Source organism: Phaethon aethereus (assembly GCF_964289735.1).
Source record: "Phaethon aethereus genome assembly, chromosome: 18".
NCBI classification, from domain to species: Eukaryota; Metazoa; Chordata; class Aves; order Phaethontiformes; family Phaethontidae; genus Phaethon; species Phaethon aethereus.
Window position 1 is genome coordinate 13,011,939 of NC_138594.1, and position 19,635 is coordinate 13,031,573.

General features: G+C 67.1%; 2 protein-coding genes across 2 annotated transcripts; one reads left to right on the forward strand and one right to left on the reverse strand.

The window, feature by feature from the left end:
* Positions 1-2: 2 nt before the first annotated feature.
* Positions 3-14,216, forward strand: DNAI2 (dynein axonemal intermediate chain 2; the record flags this gene model as incomplete). The annotated part of the gene is made up of 31 exons (XM_082008285.1): positions 3-89; positions 229-390; positions 515-636; positions 1,224-1,366; positions 2,062-2,175; positions 3,545-3,684; positions 3,914-4,036; positions 4,463-4,686; positions 4,977-5,112; positions 5,437-5,583; positions 5,779-6,003; positions 6,116-6,217; positions 7,386-7,550; positions 8,124-8,204; positions 9,606-9,716; positions 9,834-9,921; positions 10,007-10,143; positions 10,306-10,431; positions 10,509-10,691; positions 10,784-10,930; positions 11,033-11,247; positions 11,295-11,449; positions 11,572-11,760; positions 11,827-11,962; positions 12,046-12,232; positions 12,438-12,708; positions 12,923-13,017; positions 13,086-13,225; positions 13,306-13,430; positions 13,597-13,889; positions 14,028-14,216. Coding segments are annotated over 31 exons (4,758 nt in total), but the record flags the coding sequence as incomplete, so codon positions are not given.
* A 1,363-nt stretch (positions 14,217-15,579) lies between these two features.
* On the reverse strand, positions 15,580-18,733 carry BTBD17 (BTB domain containing 17; the record flags this gene model as incomplete). Its single annotated transcript, XM_082008210.1, has 3 exons — positions 18,498-18,733; positions 16,940-17,216; positions 15,580-16,660 (listed from the first exon to the last, which is right to left on the reverse strand). Exons 1-3 carry the CDS (start codon positions 18,589-18,591, stop codon positions 15,580-15,582), a joined length of 1,452 nt encoding a protein of 483 aa, XP_081864336.1. The 5' UTR covers positions 18,592-18,733.
* Between the last annotated feature and the right edge of the window lie 902 nt (positions 18,734-19,635).

Here is a 19,635-nt window from a genome sequence, read left to right on the forward strand (position 1 = left end):
CCCCCGACCCCAGCATGGCCAGCGGCTTCGTCCCGAGGAACCCCGTGGACAGCTACGTCCAGCACACCAGCGACATGTCGGAGCACGAGGTGAGGACTGCCCGCCGGCCGTCGACGGCCTCCCAGGCTGCTGCTCTGCGGGGCAGCGCCGTACGAAGCGCGGAAACGGGTGTTTTGCACCTTTCGGGCTCAGATTCTTGCTCTGTTTTCTTTGTGCCACTCCCCCCAGGTCAACACCGAGTGGGTGGAGGTGGAATCCTGCGGTGTCAACCATGTAGAGGGTGGCTGGCCCAAAGACATCAACCCGCAGGAGCTGGAACAAACCACCCGCTTCAGGAAGAAAGTGGAGAAAGATGAAAACTACATCAACACCATCGTGCACCTCGGCACTGTAAGGCCCTGCCTGTCCCCGCTCCTCGCCTCCCGCTCCCAGAGCCCCCTTGCCCTCCCGCTGCCGGTTCCCTCGCCTAGGCAGCTCCCCAGAGGCACGGCCTCTGCTCATGCTTTCCCTGCAGCTGATGGAGCACTGCGTCAAGCAGAATAACGCCATCAACATCTACGAGGAGTACTTTGGAGAGGAGGAGATGGCAGAGGTGGAAGATGAGCCCCCCTCTGCAAAAACCATCAATGTCATCAGGTAGCATAACCACCTGGCCTCACCAGGCTCTCCAGACCCACAGCAGGCTACTGAGTATTAAACTGCCTTTGGAGACAAAGGAGGTGGAAAACACAGTGGCTTTAGGATAGCGCTGGATCAGTTTATGGATGGAGAGTCCTGCTGCAGTCCCCCTGCTCCGTAACTTCGTCTGTTCCTCCCCTCCCTGCCCTCCTGCCCAGGCACTTCGGGGATAGGTGCCACGGTCCAAAGACAGATGCAGCTCTGAGCATCTTCTAACAGTGCTTTAGACAGGATTTTTTTTTTTTTTTTTTTTTGGTGCCTCAGAGATTGTCTTCAAATGTCAGGGGCTGTTAGGTCATTTCTAGAAGTCAGATCCAGTAACATAATTGGATTCTTAGAAATGTATAACTGGAAAGACTTTATTAAATCATCAACTCTTCTCCCCCCACCCAACCCCCAAAAGAATCATTTCCTGCACTCGATGCTCAAGGGCTGCAGTTTGTTTTAATTGCAATTCCCACTGTTTCCTTTGGGAGAGTCATCCCGGGGCATGACAAAGCTGTTAGCAATCTAACATCTTTCTTTGATGTCCTGTTATCAAAAAGGGATCCAAACTTAACCAAGAGGACGGCCACACATCTCTCCTGGCACCCTGACGCATGCAAGAAACTGGCAGTGGCTTATTCCAGCCTGGAGTTCCAGCAAAACATGAAAGACATGAGCTTTGACTCGTACATCTGGGATCTGGGTAAGGGAAGGGAAAACTCACCAGTCAGTAATGCTGCCGCTGCGGAAGCACTTTGTGTCTTCAAAGCATGTAATGAAGCCTCACAACTCTCTGAAGGGGGTGAACAGGGGCTCGGTTTCCGCTTTGCCCACAGATCAATGCAGAGAAGGGGAGAAATGGGACCTGAAAGCTGGCCAACAGGTGGAAAATAACCGCTAAAATCCCACTACATGACTTCCCGAGCTAGAGCGCCTGCGACCACAACAGGCAGCTGAGCCACACTCCTCTGATGTGGTTCTTGTGTTTATATGGTTGGCTTGTGCTTGATTAAGAAAGAAAGAGGCAGCACAAGCCCAGGCTGAGAATTGCCCTGTTCTGTCAAAGAACAGACCTGTTCTCTCTCAGACCTGTTGTATTTTGGAATGAAAAGCGTAAAGAAGAGGGGTTGGTGTACCAGGGATGGGGTACCAGGGATCTGTTCCCAGGCTCTCAGGCGAGGACAGGTCAGCTCTCTTCCCTGGCAAAGGTGAGGCATCCTGGTGACATGGCCGGCTCACCAGCTTCTCCTCATCCAGCATGGCTGGGCAAGCGCTGGCGTGGCAGGGAGCCAGGCGTGGAGGAGTGGAGTGTGGTATCGGGAAGCTGGTTTAGAGGCAGGGCTGCTCGCCCTCCGGACTGCCTTTGCACTTTGCTCTTCACTCATCCCTTCTTGGCAGAAAACCCCAACAAGCCGGAGCTCGTTCTCAAGCCGTCATCCCCCCTCGTGAGCCTGGAATACAACCCCAAAGACTCGCACATCCTGGTAGGAGGATGCTACAACGGGCAGATGGGTAAGCAAGATGGATTAGGCTTAAGGCCATATTAACGAGGCTTCATTTTAATTTGGCAAGAGCCTGGTTCCAGCACGGCTGCACTCACAAAGGACGTAATGTCTTTAGTGCGGTGGCTGGGAACATCCTGAGCACAGCCTGAAGCCCTGGGGCTTGGCGTGCAGAGGAGAGGCATGTGCTCACCTGAGCAGGTGCCTGGGGAGGACACCGTGCCTGGGAGCCCTTCGCAGGCACTCAGGGCAGTGAGGCGGCTGTGGCCGCAGCGAGAGCCCAGCAGGGTTTGCTGGATCAGATGGCTGAGCAGCACGCGTGCTGTGCTCCCGCCTCGCCCACGGCCCCGTATTTTTGTATGGCAAAAGCCCAGGAGAGTCACCGTCTCTTCATGCACTGAATTGTTCTTGTGCTGTCGTTTCAAGTGCTTGGAAAAGGGTCCCTCTTTGCCAGCCTCATTTACGGCTCTCTTATTTACTTGGCCGCATGAGCCCTTTGATTTAATTGCACTCATTTTGATGTTTTCCTTGCCATTTGCAGCAGCAATCAGATCTGACAGGGCATGCATTATGGGGCTGTTACTGCACGCTCCGCAGGTGATGGGGAGGAGGGATCTCACCCCGTCCTTCGCGGCGCTCCCCAGGCGCATGGCGCGGGCCCAGCAGAGCACACTCCGTCACATCCGATTGCCTAATTAGCAGTGAGCAAGAGGGAGCGTGTGCGGCTCAGTGCCACCGCGGCCCAGCTGCCTAACCTGTGCTGAACCGCGGCCGGCCCCGCGCTGTGGCTTGCCCTCTGCCACATGGCAGAGGCAGAGATAGGGAAGGACAGCTGCTGCTGTCCGCAGGGGACCTGCCTTCGTTAGCCAGCACCCTTGGGGCACGCAGCGGGGGAGCGCAGCCAGGGTCAGGTCACACAGGCTGGTTTTTAGCAGTGTAAGAGCCGCTGTTTGGACTTGGCAGTGGACTGGGGGCTGCATGTCTGGTGCTGTTGCAACCCCTTGTGCAGAGCAGGGGGGAGCTGGGGGGATTTGTTGTCTCTGGGGATTGTAGTGCATCTGCCAGAGAGAGATGATTGCTGAAGAAATGCTGTGGCTATTTAGTATGTTACCACCATCTAGCTCGGCGTTTGCAGAAGGTGCAAATTGCATTACCACCCAGCGTGGGCATCCCTGCGAGTGATCACAGCAGCAGGGCCCAGCCTGGGGGCACGTGCATGGTTCTTCTGCGGCTGGGAAGTGTGGGGAGAGCGCCCGGCAAGGTTTGCTCCCCGTTCTGGTTTGGGCAGTGGGGCAGCACCTCCTGGGGAAGTGTGTGGCAAGCAAAGGAGCCGGGCAACGGAGCTGATGCAGATCTTGACGGCTCCTTTTCCTTCCCAGCTTACTGGGACACCAGGAAAGGGGGGCTGCCCGTGGAGGTGTCCACCGTGGAGGTCAGCCACAGGGACCCCGTGTACGGAGCCATCTGGCTGCAGTCCAAAACAGGCACCGAGTGCTTCTCAGCCTCCACCGACGGGCAGGTAAAGGGCAGGGGCAGGGAAGGCCCTCACACAGGGGCTGCGCTGGCAGGCGCTGCCAACCTCTGCCTGTGCTGGCAGCCTCTGCCTGCACTGCCCCTCGCCAGACATGGCAGCACGGGAACCAGGCTGGCAGCTGCCTGGCTCCACGACACTCGGCTCCCCAGCGCCTGCGGCTGAGCCGGGAGAAGCCCCTGCCCTGCAGCCCCCTCCCGCTGCTTGTCCTGTGCAGGTCCTGTGGTGGGACATCCGCAAGCTGTCCGAGCCCACCGAGACACTGGTCTTGGACATCACCCGGCAAGGGCTCCTGGAGAACGCTCTGGGTGCCATCACGCTGGAGTTCGAGCCCACCATGGTGAGTCTCCCTGCCTCGCCATCAGGATCATCCTGCCTGCACACAACCAGCATGCTCACCTGGGCAGGGGGGCGAGCCAAGCCGAACCGAGCCGGGCGGGCAGTGCCAGTCACCCCTGTGGGCAGGGCTCCAGGGGCACAGCACAAGCATCTGATGCCCAGACTGACCCTGAGACTGCAGCTTGCAGCATGGTCTCACCCATCTTTAAGAATTAGGAGTTGATGTTCTCCCAAAACACAAGGTCGTGCTGGCACTTAGATCTCTAAGTCCCCCCAGATCGCGACAGGTCCCAGGGCTCCGCTCTCCCCAGGCGCTGGCTGCAGCTCCCCCCTGCTCGGTCAGCAAAGCCCTTTGCTGCCCCGCTGCCCCCCGCGCCGTGGGGTCCCCAGCCTGCTGACTGCTGCTCTCTCCTGCTCCCACCCTCAGCCCACCAAGTTCATGGTGGGCACAGAGCAGGGCATTGTCATCGCGTGCAACCGCAAGGCCAAGACACCCCCCGAAAAAATCACCAGCACCTACAGTGGCCACCACGGACCTGTCTATGCACTGGCCAGGAACCCTTTCTATCCCAAAGTCTTCCTGACGGTCGGTGACTGGACTGCTCGAATCTGGTCAGAGGAGACCAAGGAATCGTCAATTATGTGGACCAAGTAGGTGTCAGTCTGCATGTTTGCCCTGCAAAAATTCTTCCTTTTAGTGGAAGAGCGTGTTTGGGACAGATGATGAGCAGGGTCTGGTCTGCTCAGGTCAGGCAGGAGGTGGTGGGACGGTCCCCAAGGCAGAGCGGTGCCAGTGTGGCCAAGGGCGCTGGAATGGAGGGCACCCGGGCCTGGGCTCTTGGCTGCAGGCACATGCTGGAAACTGTGTGTGCCCGCAGTGGCCATGGGGCCGGGGGATGGAGGCCGCGAGCCCATCCCCACTGCATCGGGTCTGCTGGCAGGTACCACCTCTCCTACCTGACGGATGGGTGCTGGAGCACCATGAGGCCGTCCGTCTTCTTCACCACCAGATCGGACGGGACCCTGGACGTCTGGGACTTCCTCTTCAAGCAGAAGGACCCCTCCCTCAGCCTGAAGGTTGGGTCCCCAGCGGCTCTGGGTCCCTCGCCCTGGGAGGGGAGTGGGGGCTGCCCCCGGCCCGCGCTGGCAGCTCCCTGCACGGAGCAGGCAGAGCCAGGGGATGGAGTTCCATCCTGCTGGTGCGCGCCTGGGGATCAGCTCCATCAGGCAGCAGCTGTCCCCTCAGCCCTGGGCTCTGCCTGGAGCCCAGTGTGCCCAAAACTTTGCTCCTGTTATTGGCAACCACGTGGATTTGCCTCTGCCAGCTCCTCCTGCCTGACTTCCCCTGTGAAGCATCATGTCGGGGCTAAGTGCCACCCCCCGCCTGTCCTCCCTCCCCAGGTCTGCGATGAGCCCCTCTCCAGCCTGCGCCTGCAGGACAATGGGTGCGTCGTTGGCTGCGGCTCGAAGCTGGGCACCGTCACCCTGCTGGAAATCTCCTCCGGGCTCTGCACTCTCCAGAGGAACGAGAAGACCCTGGCCACTGCTGTACGTGCGCTTTGAGCCACGAGCCGCTGTGCCAGGTCACAGCAAAGCCCTCAGCACTTGCTGACACGTCGCTGGTGCCGTGCACAGCAGCGCTGCCAGCGCTGCCAGTGAGCCCTGCGCTGTCCCAGTGCAGAGCAGACTGTCCCGTGGGGTCTCCTGCTCACCCTGCATCTCTCAGCCCCCCGCCTGCCCTAGATGTTCGAGCGGGAGACGAAGAGGGAGAAGATCCTGGAGGCCCGGCACCGGGAAATGCGGCTGAAGGAGCGCGCCAGGTCGGAGGGCCAGGAGACAGAGGTGGAGGAGAGCCTGGTGGAGAATCCCCAGGAGGTGCTCGACCGTGCCCGCAGGGAGTACTTCGAGGTCATTGAAGCGGAGCTGCAGAGGAGGGCGCAGGCGGAGACCCAAAACCTGCATGGCAAGGTACAGGGGACGGGGGACGGGGGACGGGGGACGGGGGATGGGACAAACCAGCAACCGCAGCAGGGACTCGCTGCCGTGGGGCAGGGGACAGGCGTTAGCCTCTGCCTTTCAGGTTAAAGACCGTGCGGGAGAGGAGGCGTCCGTGCAGGGGGAAGAGAGCCAGCTGCCCAAGGACAAGGAAGAGGAGGAGGAGGAGGAGAAGGATGCGGCCAAGGTCAGCGCACTCCAGCTTCATGTTACTTGGCCCCTCCTTGCTAGGGTTGCTGCTCCAGGGCTTGTGTGGGGCTGAGTCTGCTGTCCCCAAGCCGGGCAGAGCTCATGGGGCTCGGCCTCCGTGGGGTGGCGAGTGGAGGGCCCTGCACAGCTCCTTGACCCCACGCCTGCTCCCTCTGCAGGAGCCGTAGCTGAGCTAGGACCAGCGGGTCGCACAGAAACCCTCGCGTTGCTCACAGATGCTCCCTGGCCCTTTGACCTCCTGATTTTTTTTCTTCGGGGTGAATAAACAGGAGCTTTCGTCGCGTTTCCTGTTTTGTCACAGCAAGGTTAAGCAGAGGGTGGGAAAGTTGCGTCCTCTCGCTCCTCATCTCCCCTCCTCAGGCCAAGCCACAGATCAAAGCCGGCTGCAGACCACGGCAGAGAGTCTGTGGCAGCAGGGTGTCCCTTGGCACATCCCCAGCCCAAGGAGCAGGGCACAGCAGGGCAGCTCGTGGCAGCAGCGGGGTCCCGGTGCAGCGCCATGCCCCTTCCCAGCTGGAGAGTGATGCTGAGCAAAGCCCCGTGCCCCCAGCCTGCTGATATCCCTGCGAGAGCAGCCGGCCCTGCCTGGGCCGGGGTTATCGGTGCTGGGTAAACACAGCCCGGCCGGTATCGCCGCGCAGTCGCCCTGCCTGCTTACCCGCCCGTCAATTATTAACGAGCTGCCGGTTGCGCTCACCTCACGGCACAGCTGTCGGCAGAGGGATGGGGCCATCACACGGGTGGCATCCCATGTGCCGGGGGGGAGCCTCGCAGCGGGACCCTTCCCCAGGCTCTGCTCAGGGGGCAGAGGGGGGTGTGGGTTGTTGAAGCCACCCTGCGTGTGCGGGGTGGGTACGCGGCGGAGCGTGGCCGGAGCCGCACACGGTGCCGGCCGCTGTGTCAGCAGGAGCTGGCCACGCTGCCGTGAGCAGCTCAGCATCTCCAGGGGATCCGGGCAGACGAGTGGGATGTGGAGATGCAGCCTCCCAGCGCCTCCCAGCCCAGGCTGGGGGAGCACCCAGGCCCGCAGCCCCCCCGGGTGGGCAGAGGGGCTCAGCCCCCAGCCTGGGGCTCTGCCAGTGCCCGAGGGAGGAAGGGGGGAGAACCAGGCTGGGCTGGGGGTGCCCCGCTGAGCCCTCTCGCAGTCAGTGGTGGCATTTAGGGACAGGGCTGCAGCGAGGGGACAGAGTGGGGAGCAGCATGCCCCATGCACCCCGCATGGGGCACCTGCGCTCGCGGGCTCCCCTCGGCCCCCGTGCCCTGGCGAGGACATGAAAGCTCCGGGGGACAGCGAGGACCAGCAGCTGGCGGTGAGCCCTGGCCGGGGTGGGCAGCACGCCGTCCCCGAGGGCAGGGGGGACACCTGGATCTGGGGCACCCCACGGCCGCACCCCACAGGGCTGGGATACGGCAGGAGGGGGGCTGTGAGCAGGACGGGGTGGCTGGCGTGACTTGCCTGTCCTGCCACCCCACGGAGCAGCCGTCCCTGCCTCACCTTGGCACCGCAGGGCTGGTTTGGCAGATGCTGTTGGGGGACCCTGTGGAGTTGGGGTGCACAGAGGCGTGGCAACGGCCCCCCGCTCCCACTGCACCACCGCAGGCTCACCCATCCCCGAGCCACGTCGGCGAGGGGCCGGGTGCCAGCAGGAGGGCACGCTGCCCGGCTGCCCCTTTAAAGCCAGTCCCGGCGGCGTTCACTTTCGTCCCAGGAAAATGAACCTCTAATTGCAGCACCCGGCACGGGGGGCTCCTGGGAGCTGCGTGACGCTGCGCCGCCCACGCCTCAGCCGCCGGGCCCCACCGCGATGGCTCGTGTGCAGGTCCGTGTCCCCGTCCCTCTGCCGCCATCCCCGCCACCCCACGCTCATCCCCGTGTCTCGCAGGTGGCTCTTCGCATCCGTCCCATGAGCACAGCCGAGCTGGCGCAGGGGGCCAGGCCCATCGCCCACCGCCTGGACGAGCAGGTACGGCCACGGGACGGACACCCGCGGGTCCCTCGGGCACCGCCTGGCCCCGGTGCTTCACCCCCCCGCCTGCCCCGTGCCCACCCCGCAGGCTCAGCAGGGCCAGGTACCCCGGTGCAGGATGCGACCCTCAGCGCGGTGCTCGCCCTGGGATGTGCCCGGCAGCACCCAGTGCTGTGTGCGATGCCCACGTGTGCTGGGGGGGCACCCTGCAGCCTCGCAGCCCCTGCAGGAGACCCTACAATAATAAAGCAGCAGGATGGGAGCCTCTGGGGGCTCTGGGTCAGGAGCCCTCCTTCCTGCAGTGCCGTGGGACCCCTGTGCTGCCTGTCCCTGTCCCCAAACCTGGGTGGAGGGGGGGCCATGCAAGGGGGGCAGAGGTGGGAGAAGGGAGCGGCTTGCATCAGGGGAAAGGTCAGAATCTGCATTGCCATGGGAGCCGGCAGGGACGCTGGGCGCAGGGGACCCTGCGAGGGGCCATTCCACGCAGGGACAGGGACACGCAGGGTCCCTGTGTGATGCCGGCACCCCCAGCCGCCTCGCGGTGCCCGGGCAGCGGGCGGCTTGGCGGGCCGTGCTGACAGAGGTGCCTTTGTGCCGCCATGCCCAGGTGGGTGCAGCGGGGCGGCCGGCCCGGCAGGTCCCCTGGCACTGTGCACAGAGCTGGCTTTGAGCCCCAGCCCGGCCCGGGGACAAAGGGACGATTCAGGAGCAGAAAGGGCCCCGTGCTGGCAGCACCGGCTCCAGCCCGGGCACCCCCTGCGCCCCGGCACGGAGGGGATGCTGGCCCCAGCAAAGCGGGGGGGGGATGCCCACGGGGACCCGCGAGGGCTCAGACCCACTGGGGAGCACATCTCAGTGTCCTCCCCATTCCAGGGTGCCCCCCACCCATGCCAGGATGCCCCCGCAGCTCTGGCCCCACTGTCTTTGCTGCGGGGTACCCGAGCATGGGGGAAAGGTGCAGCTCCAAGCAGGCCATCCCCCCGCTGGCCATGCGGGCGACGCCGGGGCCGGGTGCTGGGTCCCCACCAGCTCCTGCGGCCGGCAGGGGCGAGCAATTGCATTGCCCAGCACCGGGGTGCCGGTGCCTGGGCTCCAAAACCTGAGTCCCACCCGGGTCCCCCTGGGGCTCCGGGAACGCAGTCACCAGTGGGGCGATGTGCTCTCCCGTGGGGCTGCTCGCCCGCCGCCGGGATGGAGCTGCTCGGATCGGGACACCCCGCTGCTGTGGTTGCACCTCGGGGCCCAGCCGGCTGCTAATTAGCACCGTTAACAGCGGCGCGATGCCCGGCGTGTGCTGTGCCTCCACAGGAGGCTGGAGGGGACCCTGGCGCAGAGGGCTGGTGGGTGCCCGGGGCCAGCGCGTGCCCCCCGGCCAGCCCCACTCGCATCCCCTGGCAGGTTGTGGTGCTGCGAGACCCCATGGAAGACGCCGATGACGTCCCGCGCGTCAGCCGCTCCCGGGAGAAATCCTACGTCTTTGACGTGGCCTTTGATCCCACGGCCAGCCAGGTGGGTCCCTCGGAGCACAGGGGGGACGTGGGGCTGGGGGAGGCAGGCTGGGGACCCCGGGGCAGCGGGAGGTGGGGGGCAGCAGGATGCACCCCAGGGCCTCTCGTCCTCCCGCAGGAGACCGTGTACCGTGCCACCACCCGCAGCCTCATCACAGGTGTCCTCTCCGGCTACAATGCCACCGTCTTCGCCTGCGGCCCCACCGGTGAGGGGCGCGGGGTCAGGGAGCGGGCCAGCCCCATGGCCGTGGCGGGGCCCTGGCCCTAAGCAAGCCCCATCCTCTCCCCCAGGCTGCGGGAAGACCTACACCATGCTGGGCAGCGACGGCGAGCCCGGCATCTGTGCCCGCACCCTGGGTGACCTCTTCCAGGCCATCGAGGACACCAGCAGTGACACGGAGTACGAGGTCTCCATGTCCTACCTTGAGGTGTGGCAGGGGCTGCGGGGACGTCCCCCTCCCCGGGAAGGGCAGGGGACAGTGAGCGGCACATGGTCCCAAGCTGGATGTCTCTGTGCCCAGCGTGGGACCCTGTGTCCCCACGGGGCCCCGTGCCCGGGGGGACGTGCCCAGCTCCTTCCCCCTGCCCAGATCTACAACGAGATGATCCGGGACCTGCTGAACCCCGCGCTGGGCTGCCTGCCGCTCCGGGAGGACGCCAGTGGCACCATCCAGGTGCCCGGCATCACCGAAGTCTCCGCCACCAATGCCAAGGAGGTGAGCCAGCGGGGGCCCACGGGCCATGGGGGGCGTCCGGCAAACTCCCCCTGCCCGGCACTGCCCGTCTGCCCCAGGTCATGCAGCTGCTGGCACGGGGGAACAGGCAGCGGACACAGGAGCCCACGGCCGCCAACCGCACCTCGTCACGCTCCCACGCGGTGCTGCAGGTCACGGTGCGCCAGCAGCACCGGGGCAGGGGGCTGTGCCGCAGCCGCCTCTTCATGATCGACCTGGCGGGCTCTGAGCGGGCAGCACGGGTACGGCACCCACCCGGGGGGCTGCAAGGCCGGGGAGCCCCCCAGGCCCCTCTTTTGCCAGGATTTCCCTCTGCCTTCCCCTCCCTGCCCAGACACAGAACCGCGGGCAGAGGATGAAGGAGGGAGCCCACATCAACCGCTCGCTGCTGGCCCTGGGCAACTGCATCAAGGCCCTGAGCGACCAAGCGCGCACCAAGTACATCAACTACCGCGACAGCAAGCTGACCCGCCTGCTCAAGGTGCGGCTGGGGGTCCCCGCTCCCCCCGGCGGGGTCCGAGCTGGGGAGGGGGCACAGGCTGCCCCCACCCCGATCCCTCTCAGCCATGCTCTCCGTGGCCAGGACTCGCTTGGGGGCAACAGCCACACGGTGATGATCGCCCACATCAGCCCAGCCAGCACCGCCTTCGAGGAGTCCCGCAGCACCCTCGCCTTCGCCCACCGCGCCAAGAGCATCCGCACCGCGGTAGGGCCAGGAGCGCGAGCACCCTCCTCCCCCGGGCACCAGCCCTCCCCCGGCCCCCTCCCCGAGCAGCCTTGGCCTCGCTGCGCCCCAGCGTGAGGGTACGAGGGGTTTACCCCCACGCGGCTCCACGGGTGCCCAGAGTAGGGGAACTGCTCCGGGCGCTGCTGTGCCGGCTGCGGGACGCTCAGGACCTGCTCCACGGCCATGCGCTGCCTGGGGACACTGCCCGGGGACCCTGTGGGGACGCAGCCGTGCTCTGCCTGGGGACCTCGCTGGGGGATCCTTCTCAGAGACGTACCTGGGGCCCTGCTCTGCCAGCTCTGTCCTGCCTGGGGAACCTGTTTGGGGACCCTCTTCAGGGATCCTACCTGGGGAGCTGCCCCGTCAGCCACGCCCTGCTCAGGGACCCCACTTAGGGACCCTGTTTGGGGCCGGGCTGTGCTGGACCCATGGGACCTTCACACTGACCACGTCCCAGGTGAGGCACAACCGGCTCAGCGTCGTGGCCGACCTGCGCGGGGAGATCCAGCGTCTCAAGGGCCAGGGGCATGCCGAGCCGGGGCGGCCAGGGCAGGGCGAGCAGCGGGACATCCCCTACACCCAGGGTAGGGCACGGCCCCCCCGCCTCCCGCAGCCCCCCGGGGCTGGGCGCTCACGCCTCATGCCTCCAGCCCAGGTTCGGCCGCGCCCGGAGCTGGACCGTGTGCCGGAGGAGCTGCTCGGTGCCTGCCGGGAGCAGGCGGCCCTGTGCCACCTCCTCCTCCGGCCGGAGGGCACCGCGCCATGTGCCCAGCGCCTCCTCGCCCGGTACGTCAGCGTGAAGCCCCCCGGGGATGGGGTCCCCTGTGAGCCGGGCTGGGGGTGAGACCTCCTCCTCCTCCTCCCCGCAGCAGGATGCGGCGGGGCCAGCGGTGGAGCGAGGAGGGGCGGGGGGAGCCGGACAGCCCCGGTGACAGCAAGGGGGACTCAGCCACAGGGGACGAGCGGTTGGACATGCCAGAGCCACCCAGCGTGGCTGCTGCCCACGAGAGCATCATGGCTCTGGTGGAGGAGCAGGGCAGGCTCCGGCAGCAGAAGGTTTGGGGTCCCCATCCCCATTGCCAGCAGCTGAAACCCCATCACCAGAGAGCTGAGTTTGACAAGTCTCAGCAGCACGGGTGCCCCAGCAGCGGATACTGGACTGGGGTGGGGGTCAGCGGCGAGGGGCCCTGGCAGGGATGCTGGTGCCACAGCAGGGATACTGGCGGTAGGAAGGGACAGTAATCTCGCTGGGTGCCCACAGGCAGAGATGGCGCGGCGCTCCCGGCAGAGCCAGCAGCACTCACGGCAGCCGGAGGAAGCCCCGCGGCATCGGAGCAGCTCAGAGGAGCCGCGGGAGGTGCTGGCCCTGCTACGCCGCCTGCACCAGCTGGAGCTGGAGACGGCAGAGACGCGCTCCTGTGCCCTGCCCAAGGGTGGTCTCCGGCACCCACCAGCCGCCGCAGCACAACACTTCGACCGTCACCGCACCCTCTGCGCCCACATCATCCAGCAGCAGCAGCAGCTCATTGCCGGTGCGTCCCTCCCTTGGCTTCTGCCGTGACAAAGGGGCCTCTTGCGTATTGTCGTGCTGAGAGTCCTACAGTGTCACCGGATTATTGCCATGGGATGTGCCGTGGTGCAAAGTCCCCCCGGTGTCGTGACATAGCCACGACGCTGCCACCTGAGCCCGGCACGGCGTGGCGCGCCGGCCAGGTGACGCCCGCCACCCTGCCCTCTCGCTGGCAGACCACCAGCTCTCGGTGCCGCGGCCTCTGGAGGAACTGTACGAGACCTACCTGCGGGAGCTGGCGGGGGGCCCCGGGGACACCGGCACCCTCAAGGTAGGGGGGGGTGGCAGGGCACCCACCCCCGCGCCCAGGCAGGGCACCCACCCCCTCTCCCTGCCCAGGGCACCTCCCTGCCCAAGATCCCGCAGGTGACCGGCGCAGAGAGCCTGCCGGACCCGGACAGCGTGTGGGCACAGGGCTGTGAGCACCCCACACCGCCGCAGCATGATGCCCTCCCAGCCCTGCACCCCACGGGGGACAGGTACGGGTGGGCGTTCGCCACCCCCGTGTGCACGGGGCTGCTGCCGTGGCAGAGGGTGAAAGGTGTCCCCTCTCCAGCAGCACCCCAGCCGCCGTGTTCAAGAAGACCCCGTGGGCACAGCAGCTGGGGAGCACGGTGGTGCCCACCCCACGGCCCAGCCGTGGCACAGAGAGCACCGCCGTGCCTGCGGCACCGAAGCCCCAAGGTGGGGATGCTTGTGCATGCCGTGTGTCACGGAGCACCCGGCACAACGCGTCCCCGGGCAGCGGGACCGGCTCAGAGGCAGCGGAGGCAGCGGGCCCGGGTGAGCCGAGCGGCCGGCGGGGCTGAGTGGGCAGCCGTGCCCCGCTAACGGTGCTGCCGTGCCGCAGAGCACGAGGTGTCGAGCGGCACCAAGAGCATCGTGGCTAAGGCTGCCCGGCGCCGGTCCCGCATCCTGGAGAGCGCCCGCCCACACCCACCGGGGCCCGCGGAGGAGCGGGGTGGCCCCGCGCTGTGGCACGCCAGCAGCGAGGCCAGGCTGGCAGGGACAGCCACCCGCCTCCCGGGCGCCTGGCTGCGGGCGCACGAGAAGGGCGGCAGGGAGCCGGGGAAGAGGGAGGAATCGCTGAACGGCAGGAGGAGGTCAAGGCGGTCACAGTCCTTCGAGGGCACCAGCTGCGGGGTAGGTGCAGGCACGGCGGTGCCGTGCCCTGGGGAGGAGGGCAGGGTAGGAAGGCCACCACCAGCACCCTTTGGCATCCTTTTGCCCACCATGGAGGTGTCAGCACCCTGTGGCACGTGTCCCCCCTGCACGTCACAGTTCCTCCCCACAGCGCTGTGGACCCTCTCTCCTGCAGCCGGCGGCCCCAGAGGCTCCCTGCCACCGTCCCCCGCGCTGCAGAGCCGCTCTGAGCACGCCATGCCGGCAGGGGTGCAGGCAGCCACCGCCCAGGGGTCCCCCCAAAGCCCTGCCTGCACCAAAGCCCCCGCACGGCCAGCTGCCAGGTGAGCCCCTGGCCAGGGACGGGGTGCCGGGCCATCGCCCCCTCCCCGCGCCCCGGCCCAGCACCGGGGCTGCTGCTGAAGTGCCCCTTCCCCAGGTGCTGGGGACTCGGCTCTGCCTCTCCCCCTCCAGCTCCCCACCACCCCCAGGGAGGGCCAGCGCCCACGGCTCGGCTGCGTCAACGGGAACGGTGCCAGGGCCGCCGGCAAGGACGGATGGAGTCACCGGTACTGAGCTGAGTGCCCTGCCAGAGAGGGGCCGGTCCCCGTGCCAAGCCAGCGGGCTGAGTGCCCGTCCTGCCAGTCCCCGTGCCGCGCGGTGTCCCTTGTGCCGAGGGCTGCCCGTGGCACCCCACGCCCGTGCAACCCCCTGCTGCCAACCCTGCTGTGGGCACGGCTGGCGGAGAGGGGCAGGGAGCAGGGCGGGGGGCCAGCCCTCCCCATGCCAAAACCACCCCGAGGCAGGCACCCAAGTGCCCAGGGAGGGACGCAGCCGTGCCAGGCAGTGACCCCGGTCAGAGCGACGTGGCTGCTCTGGGAAGGGTCTCTGTGGGCGCTCAGCACCCGGGGGACGCTGCCGGCCACCACTGGGCACCGATGGGGCCGCCTGGGCACGGGGCGGCCGGACGGGCATTTGTCCTTCCCAGGGGTTGCATTAAAAGGAGACGTGCCGAGCCGGGGAGCGGTGTGACTGCTGTGCGCAGCCCGACGCGCCCCTGCCCCTCCCTGGGGACGAGGAACCCCCCAAAGACGCCCCCGCGCTCCCCACGCTCGTTTTCTGCTTTTATTAGGAAGGGCGGCGGGGGGTGCCCGGGCAGGGATGGGGCAGTTGCCGGCCACGAGGGGGGACGGTGCCCCCCAAGCCTCCTCTGCCGGGGCTGGCAGCCAGACCACCCACCCCAGCCTGGGCACGCACCCTGCTCGCCGCCGAGCCCTGGGGTGCTGCTGCCGGGCTACCGGTGCCGGCAGCTGGACTCAGCGCCGCGACCTCACTGCCTGGCACAGAGGGACCCCAGTGCCGCAGGGATGGCATCTGAGGAGGGCCGGACTGTCCCTGTCCCCGTCCTCTCCCCCGTTGGGGTTTGCGAGCCCAGGATGTGCCCGCGGCCGTGGGCTGCACGTTTTGCCTCCTGCGCCACCAGGACAGGGCTGGGGTCTCCCAGTGTCCCCTGTCACCAGCTCCCCACAGGCACCCAGGGACACGATGGGGACAGGACATGGCAGTGGGACAGTCGGGGAGGGGTGGGCGCAGAGAGCAGCCCCGGGACCCCCCGGCGTGGGGACCTCCATCTACCTACGAGCAGGAGGACCAAGTACAAGCCCCCCCCGGGGCTGGGGCCAGTCCGGCGGCGGGACCTGGCTCTGCCTCGTTACTTCTTCACCTTGATGAGGGAGTGGTAGACGGGTTTGATGATGACATGGAGGTGCAGGGAGTTGTCGATGAGGTACTCGGAGGTGCGTTTCTGCAGGTCGGCGTGGGCGAGGAAGTCGGCCACCTCGTCCGAGCTCTGGTGGAAGCTGTAGGCGTGCTTCACCAAGACGCGGCCCTGCTGCCGCACGCCCACCAGCACCGTCTTCTGGAAGCTGACGCCGGCGAAGTCGGGGCTGCTCATGGCCGGGGTGATGACGAGCCGGGGGCGACCGTCCTCGATGCGCACCGGCTGGACGGCGCTGGAGACGGAGTCCGAGTAGACAGGGCGCAGGCTGATGGGCAGCCAGCGCGGCGAGAAGAGGACGTTCCAGGTCACCCGCTTGCCGGCGTCGTGGCTGCTGGGACCCAGCTGGGTCTGGAAGCTGGTGCTGCGGTCGTCCCGTGCCGGGTTGTTGATGACCCACTGGGAGCCCCAGCCGGGCGCGAGGTAGTTGCGGGGCAGGAACATGCTGCAGTTGACGTCGAAATACTTGGCGAAATGGAGGGGGGAGGCAGCGTGGAACTGGAAAGCCTGGAAGAGCAGGTCCTGCACCGCGCTGTAGTGCCGCGCCAGCACCGCCGACTGCGCCTGCAGCCGGAAGAGCTGGCTGGGCGCGATCATGGGGTAGCGGATGGCGCGCAGCACCCGTTCGGCCACGGGACCCTCGGGCTGCCGGTGGCCCAGCCAGCCCTCCACGGCGGTGTAGAGCTCCAGCTCGCTGTGCAGCACCAGGTCGGAGCGCTCCAGCAGCAGCAGCAGCAGCTCCACGCTCACCGAGCCCCACTCGGCACTGCCCAGTACGGCCGAGAGGTTCCAGGCCAGGAACTGGAGGCAGCTCTCCTGCAGCGCCGCGTCCCCGATGCGCACGGCGTAGTGGTACCAGCCCACCACGTGGCCCTGGCTCGACTCGCTGGCCAGGTGGGTCTTCATGTAGTCGGCCACGCCGCGCTGCAGCCCCCACACCCGGTACTTGCTGGCCAGCTGGTGCATGGGGATGGCTTGGTGCAGCAGGATGGAGACCCCCCCGCAGTACAAGTACCTGGGGTGGAGTGCGGGGCGGTGATGCCGGCGTCCCCCGATCCCCTTCCCAGCCCAGCCGCAGGCTCCGGCAGCGCAGTCGCTGTGAGCATCCTCCCTCCTGGGCTGCATCTCCGCAGGTGTCCCCATCCCGTAGGGTCCCCAGGGGAGCATCCTCCTCCTTTGGCCGCATCCCTCCCAACACGCCCGTCCCACGGCGTCCCCGTGGCCCCCAAGGGAACATCTCCCCTCCTCAGCTGCACCCCTCTGGGCGTCCCCAACCCATGGGGCACCCACGTACCTGATAAACTTCTCAAAGAGCGCAGCAGTCTCGGGCGGCTCGTGCAGGGTGACGACGCTCTGGTTGTGCAGGAGGCTCTCGAAGACCTCGCTCTGGAGGCTGAGCAGCAGCTGGTGGGTGTGGAAGACCTTGGCCTCGTCGGAGGCGGCCGTGCGCACCCGCAGCACCGCGTCGCTGCCGTTGCCGTTCTGCAGCAGCTCCTGCAGCCGCTGCAGCAGCGTCAGCGAGTGGTTGATGGTGGCCGCCGTGGCGTCGCCACTAAGGTCGGCTTTCTGGGCTGCGGGGAGATGGGACCATCCCAGTGCTGCACGCTGGGAACCGGGCACGGGGTGCTGGGGCGCAGCAGAGTGGGGCCCAGCTGTGGGGCGATGCGTGGTTAACGGGGGGCTGGGGAAGCCTGGCTTTGTGCACATCCTCCCTCCTCTCCCCCCAGTGCCGAAGGGCTGGCTGGTGCCAAGGGGGTGTGGGGAGGACGAGGGGACATTTGTGTCCTTGGGAGCCAAAAAACTGATTTTCTGCAGCAGAAGGGGTGAGACCACCATGTCCCAGGCTGGGACATGCTGGGAAATGGCCCTGTGCCGGGCAGCGCTGGCTCGCAGCCCGGCCCGCCTGCCCCGGTGTGGGCAGAGCGAGCCCTGGGCATTGCCCTTAACCACTGCGTCCCAGACCGACACGCGGGGCACACGAGAGCTGGTGGCTGCGGGGGGCCAGGCATGCTCTGCCCACCCCCCCGGGGAAGGGGTCCCTGCGGTCTGAGCAGCCTGGGGGCACCAGCTGCGCTGGCATCGCTGCGGGTCGGTGCCGCTGAGCAGGCAGCTGCCGCGCCGTGCCTGCTCCCGGTGTGATCCCTGCCTCCTCGCCGGCACCGTGAACCGCCACCTCCTGCCCGGCCAAGTTTCACTCCCCCACTCCGGCCGCGTGTGCCGGCAGCCCAGCCTGGTCCCGGCTTGGGTGCGCACCGGGGGCAACTGTCCCCCGTGTCCGTGTCCCCGCCAGGCTCCCAGCGGGGATAAGGGACCAAGACAGGGGTCTTGGTGCTCCTGCAGGCGTGGGGAGCCTTCCTCCCTCTCCTCCTCTCCCTCATGCCTGCACGACTCCCACCCCTCCCCGGAGCATCCTTCCCCCAGGGTGGATTTGGCCCCGTCTCTCAAATCCCCGTCTTGCCAGCCGGCGATCCAGCGGATTGTCCTTCCCAAGCACCGGCTTAAGCCCCGCTGGGCAGGGATGGGGAAGGGGATCGGGAGCCCCTCGCCCCGTGGTGCTGGACATCGCTGCCCACGGCACCGAGCCTTCCCCAGGCAGCGGCGGCACAGCCTGGCTCTCACCCCCGGCACCTCCCAGGTGCCGTGGGGCACGGCCGTGGGGCACGGCATGTCCAGGAACCGCATCCGTCCCTCCCCAGGTGCCGCGATGGCTGCTGGAGAGCCACGCTCAGCCTCCCACGGGCATCACTGGCCACCTGCACTGCAGCCAAGCCCCACCCCGGCACCCGGCGGGGGCAGCAGGACCCACGGCACGGGGACCCCTCCACGCCTCCCCCCGCCGTGGCCACCCTTACCGGCTTGCACAGTGAGGAGGAGGAGGAGGAAGGCAGCGGCAGCGCAGCCCCAGCGGCGTGTGGCCACGGGCCGGACGCCCGTCAGCCTGGCCATGGCTTCGCAAGCGCATCTGCCGGTCTCGGCACGGGCGCGCGGTGCCCGCCTGGCGCTTATGTAGGCCACGAGCCCTCCCAGCCCGCGTGCCTGCACCGCCACATCGATTGGTGGAAACTGGGACCGGCTGTTACCAAGGGAACCACTTCCAGCCCCCGTCCATCCCACCCTGACCCCGGACCCCAGCCCCGCACCCCGGGGTGGCGCGACGGGGTGCCCCGGTGAGTCTCGGCACCGCGTGGGAGCACCTCCATTTGCCGCCTGCTCCCGCTGCCGCTGGGTACTGCTGTGCTGTGCCACAGCCCCATGCCGTGCCGGAGCCCTGTGCATGGCTGCAGCCCTTTGTGCCGCCGGACTGCCGGGACGCGGCAGCGGGGTCTTTACATTCAGGGCACAGCTCGGCGTGGCCTCCCCGCTCCCCCCGGCTCATGGGTATTCATGCCGGCAGCAGCCCATCACCATGGCATCCGGGCTGCCGGCAGGAACTGCCTGCCCTTTTCCCAGCCTTTGCAGCCAAGAGCCCTGCGCCGGCCCCCACTGGCACCTCGCCCACCCCCATGGCTCTTGGGGGGTCTCACAATGGGGCCGGGGTGGCGTTTGCCCCCCCCTTAGCCCCGGTGCCACACGCCAGGGCCGGTGCTGCTCAGGCACGGGGCTGGGGGTGGTGCTGGGTGTCCCCACCCCACTCTCCGCTGTGGGAGATGGGCACCCCTCTGTGCGGGAGAGTTCACTGGCACAGCCCGAGCAAGGCGGGGGGAGCAGGGGGTGTCTGTGCCCCACTTTTGGCTGTGGCCCCAGTGGCATTATAGGGTGGGGAGCCAGGACCGGGACGCAGCCGGGGGGACAGACCCCACAGATGGCGGCAGCCTGGCTTGCATGGGCACGGCAGCCCCTTACCCCCTGCCCAGGCTCCCCGTGAAGGCAGCGGGGGGCCGCCATGCCGGGCAGGAGCCCCCCCTGCCCCGCAGCTTGGTGCTCCCTGGGCAGGAGGTGCCGGGCACCGCACTCAGCCCCAGGACCCCGGCGCAATGTCACCTCAGGGGG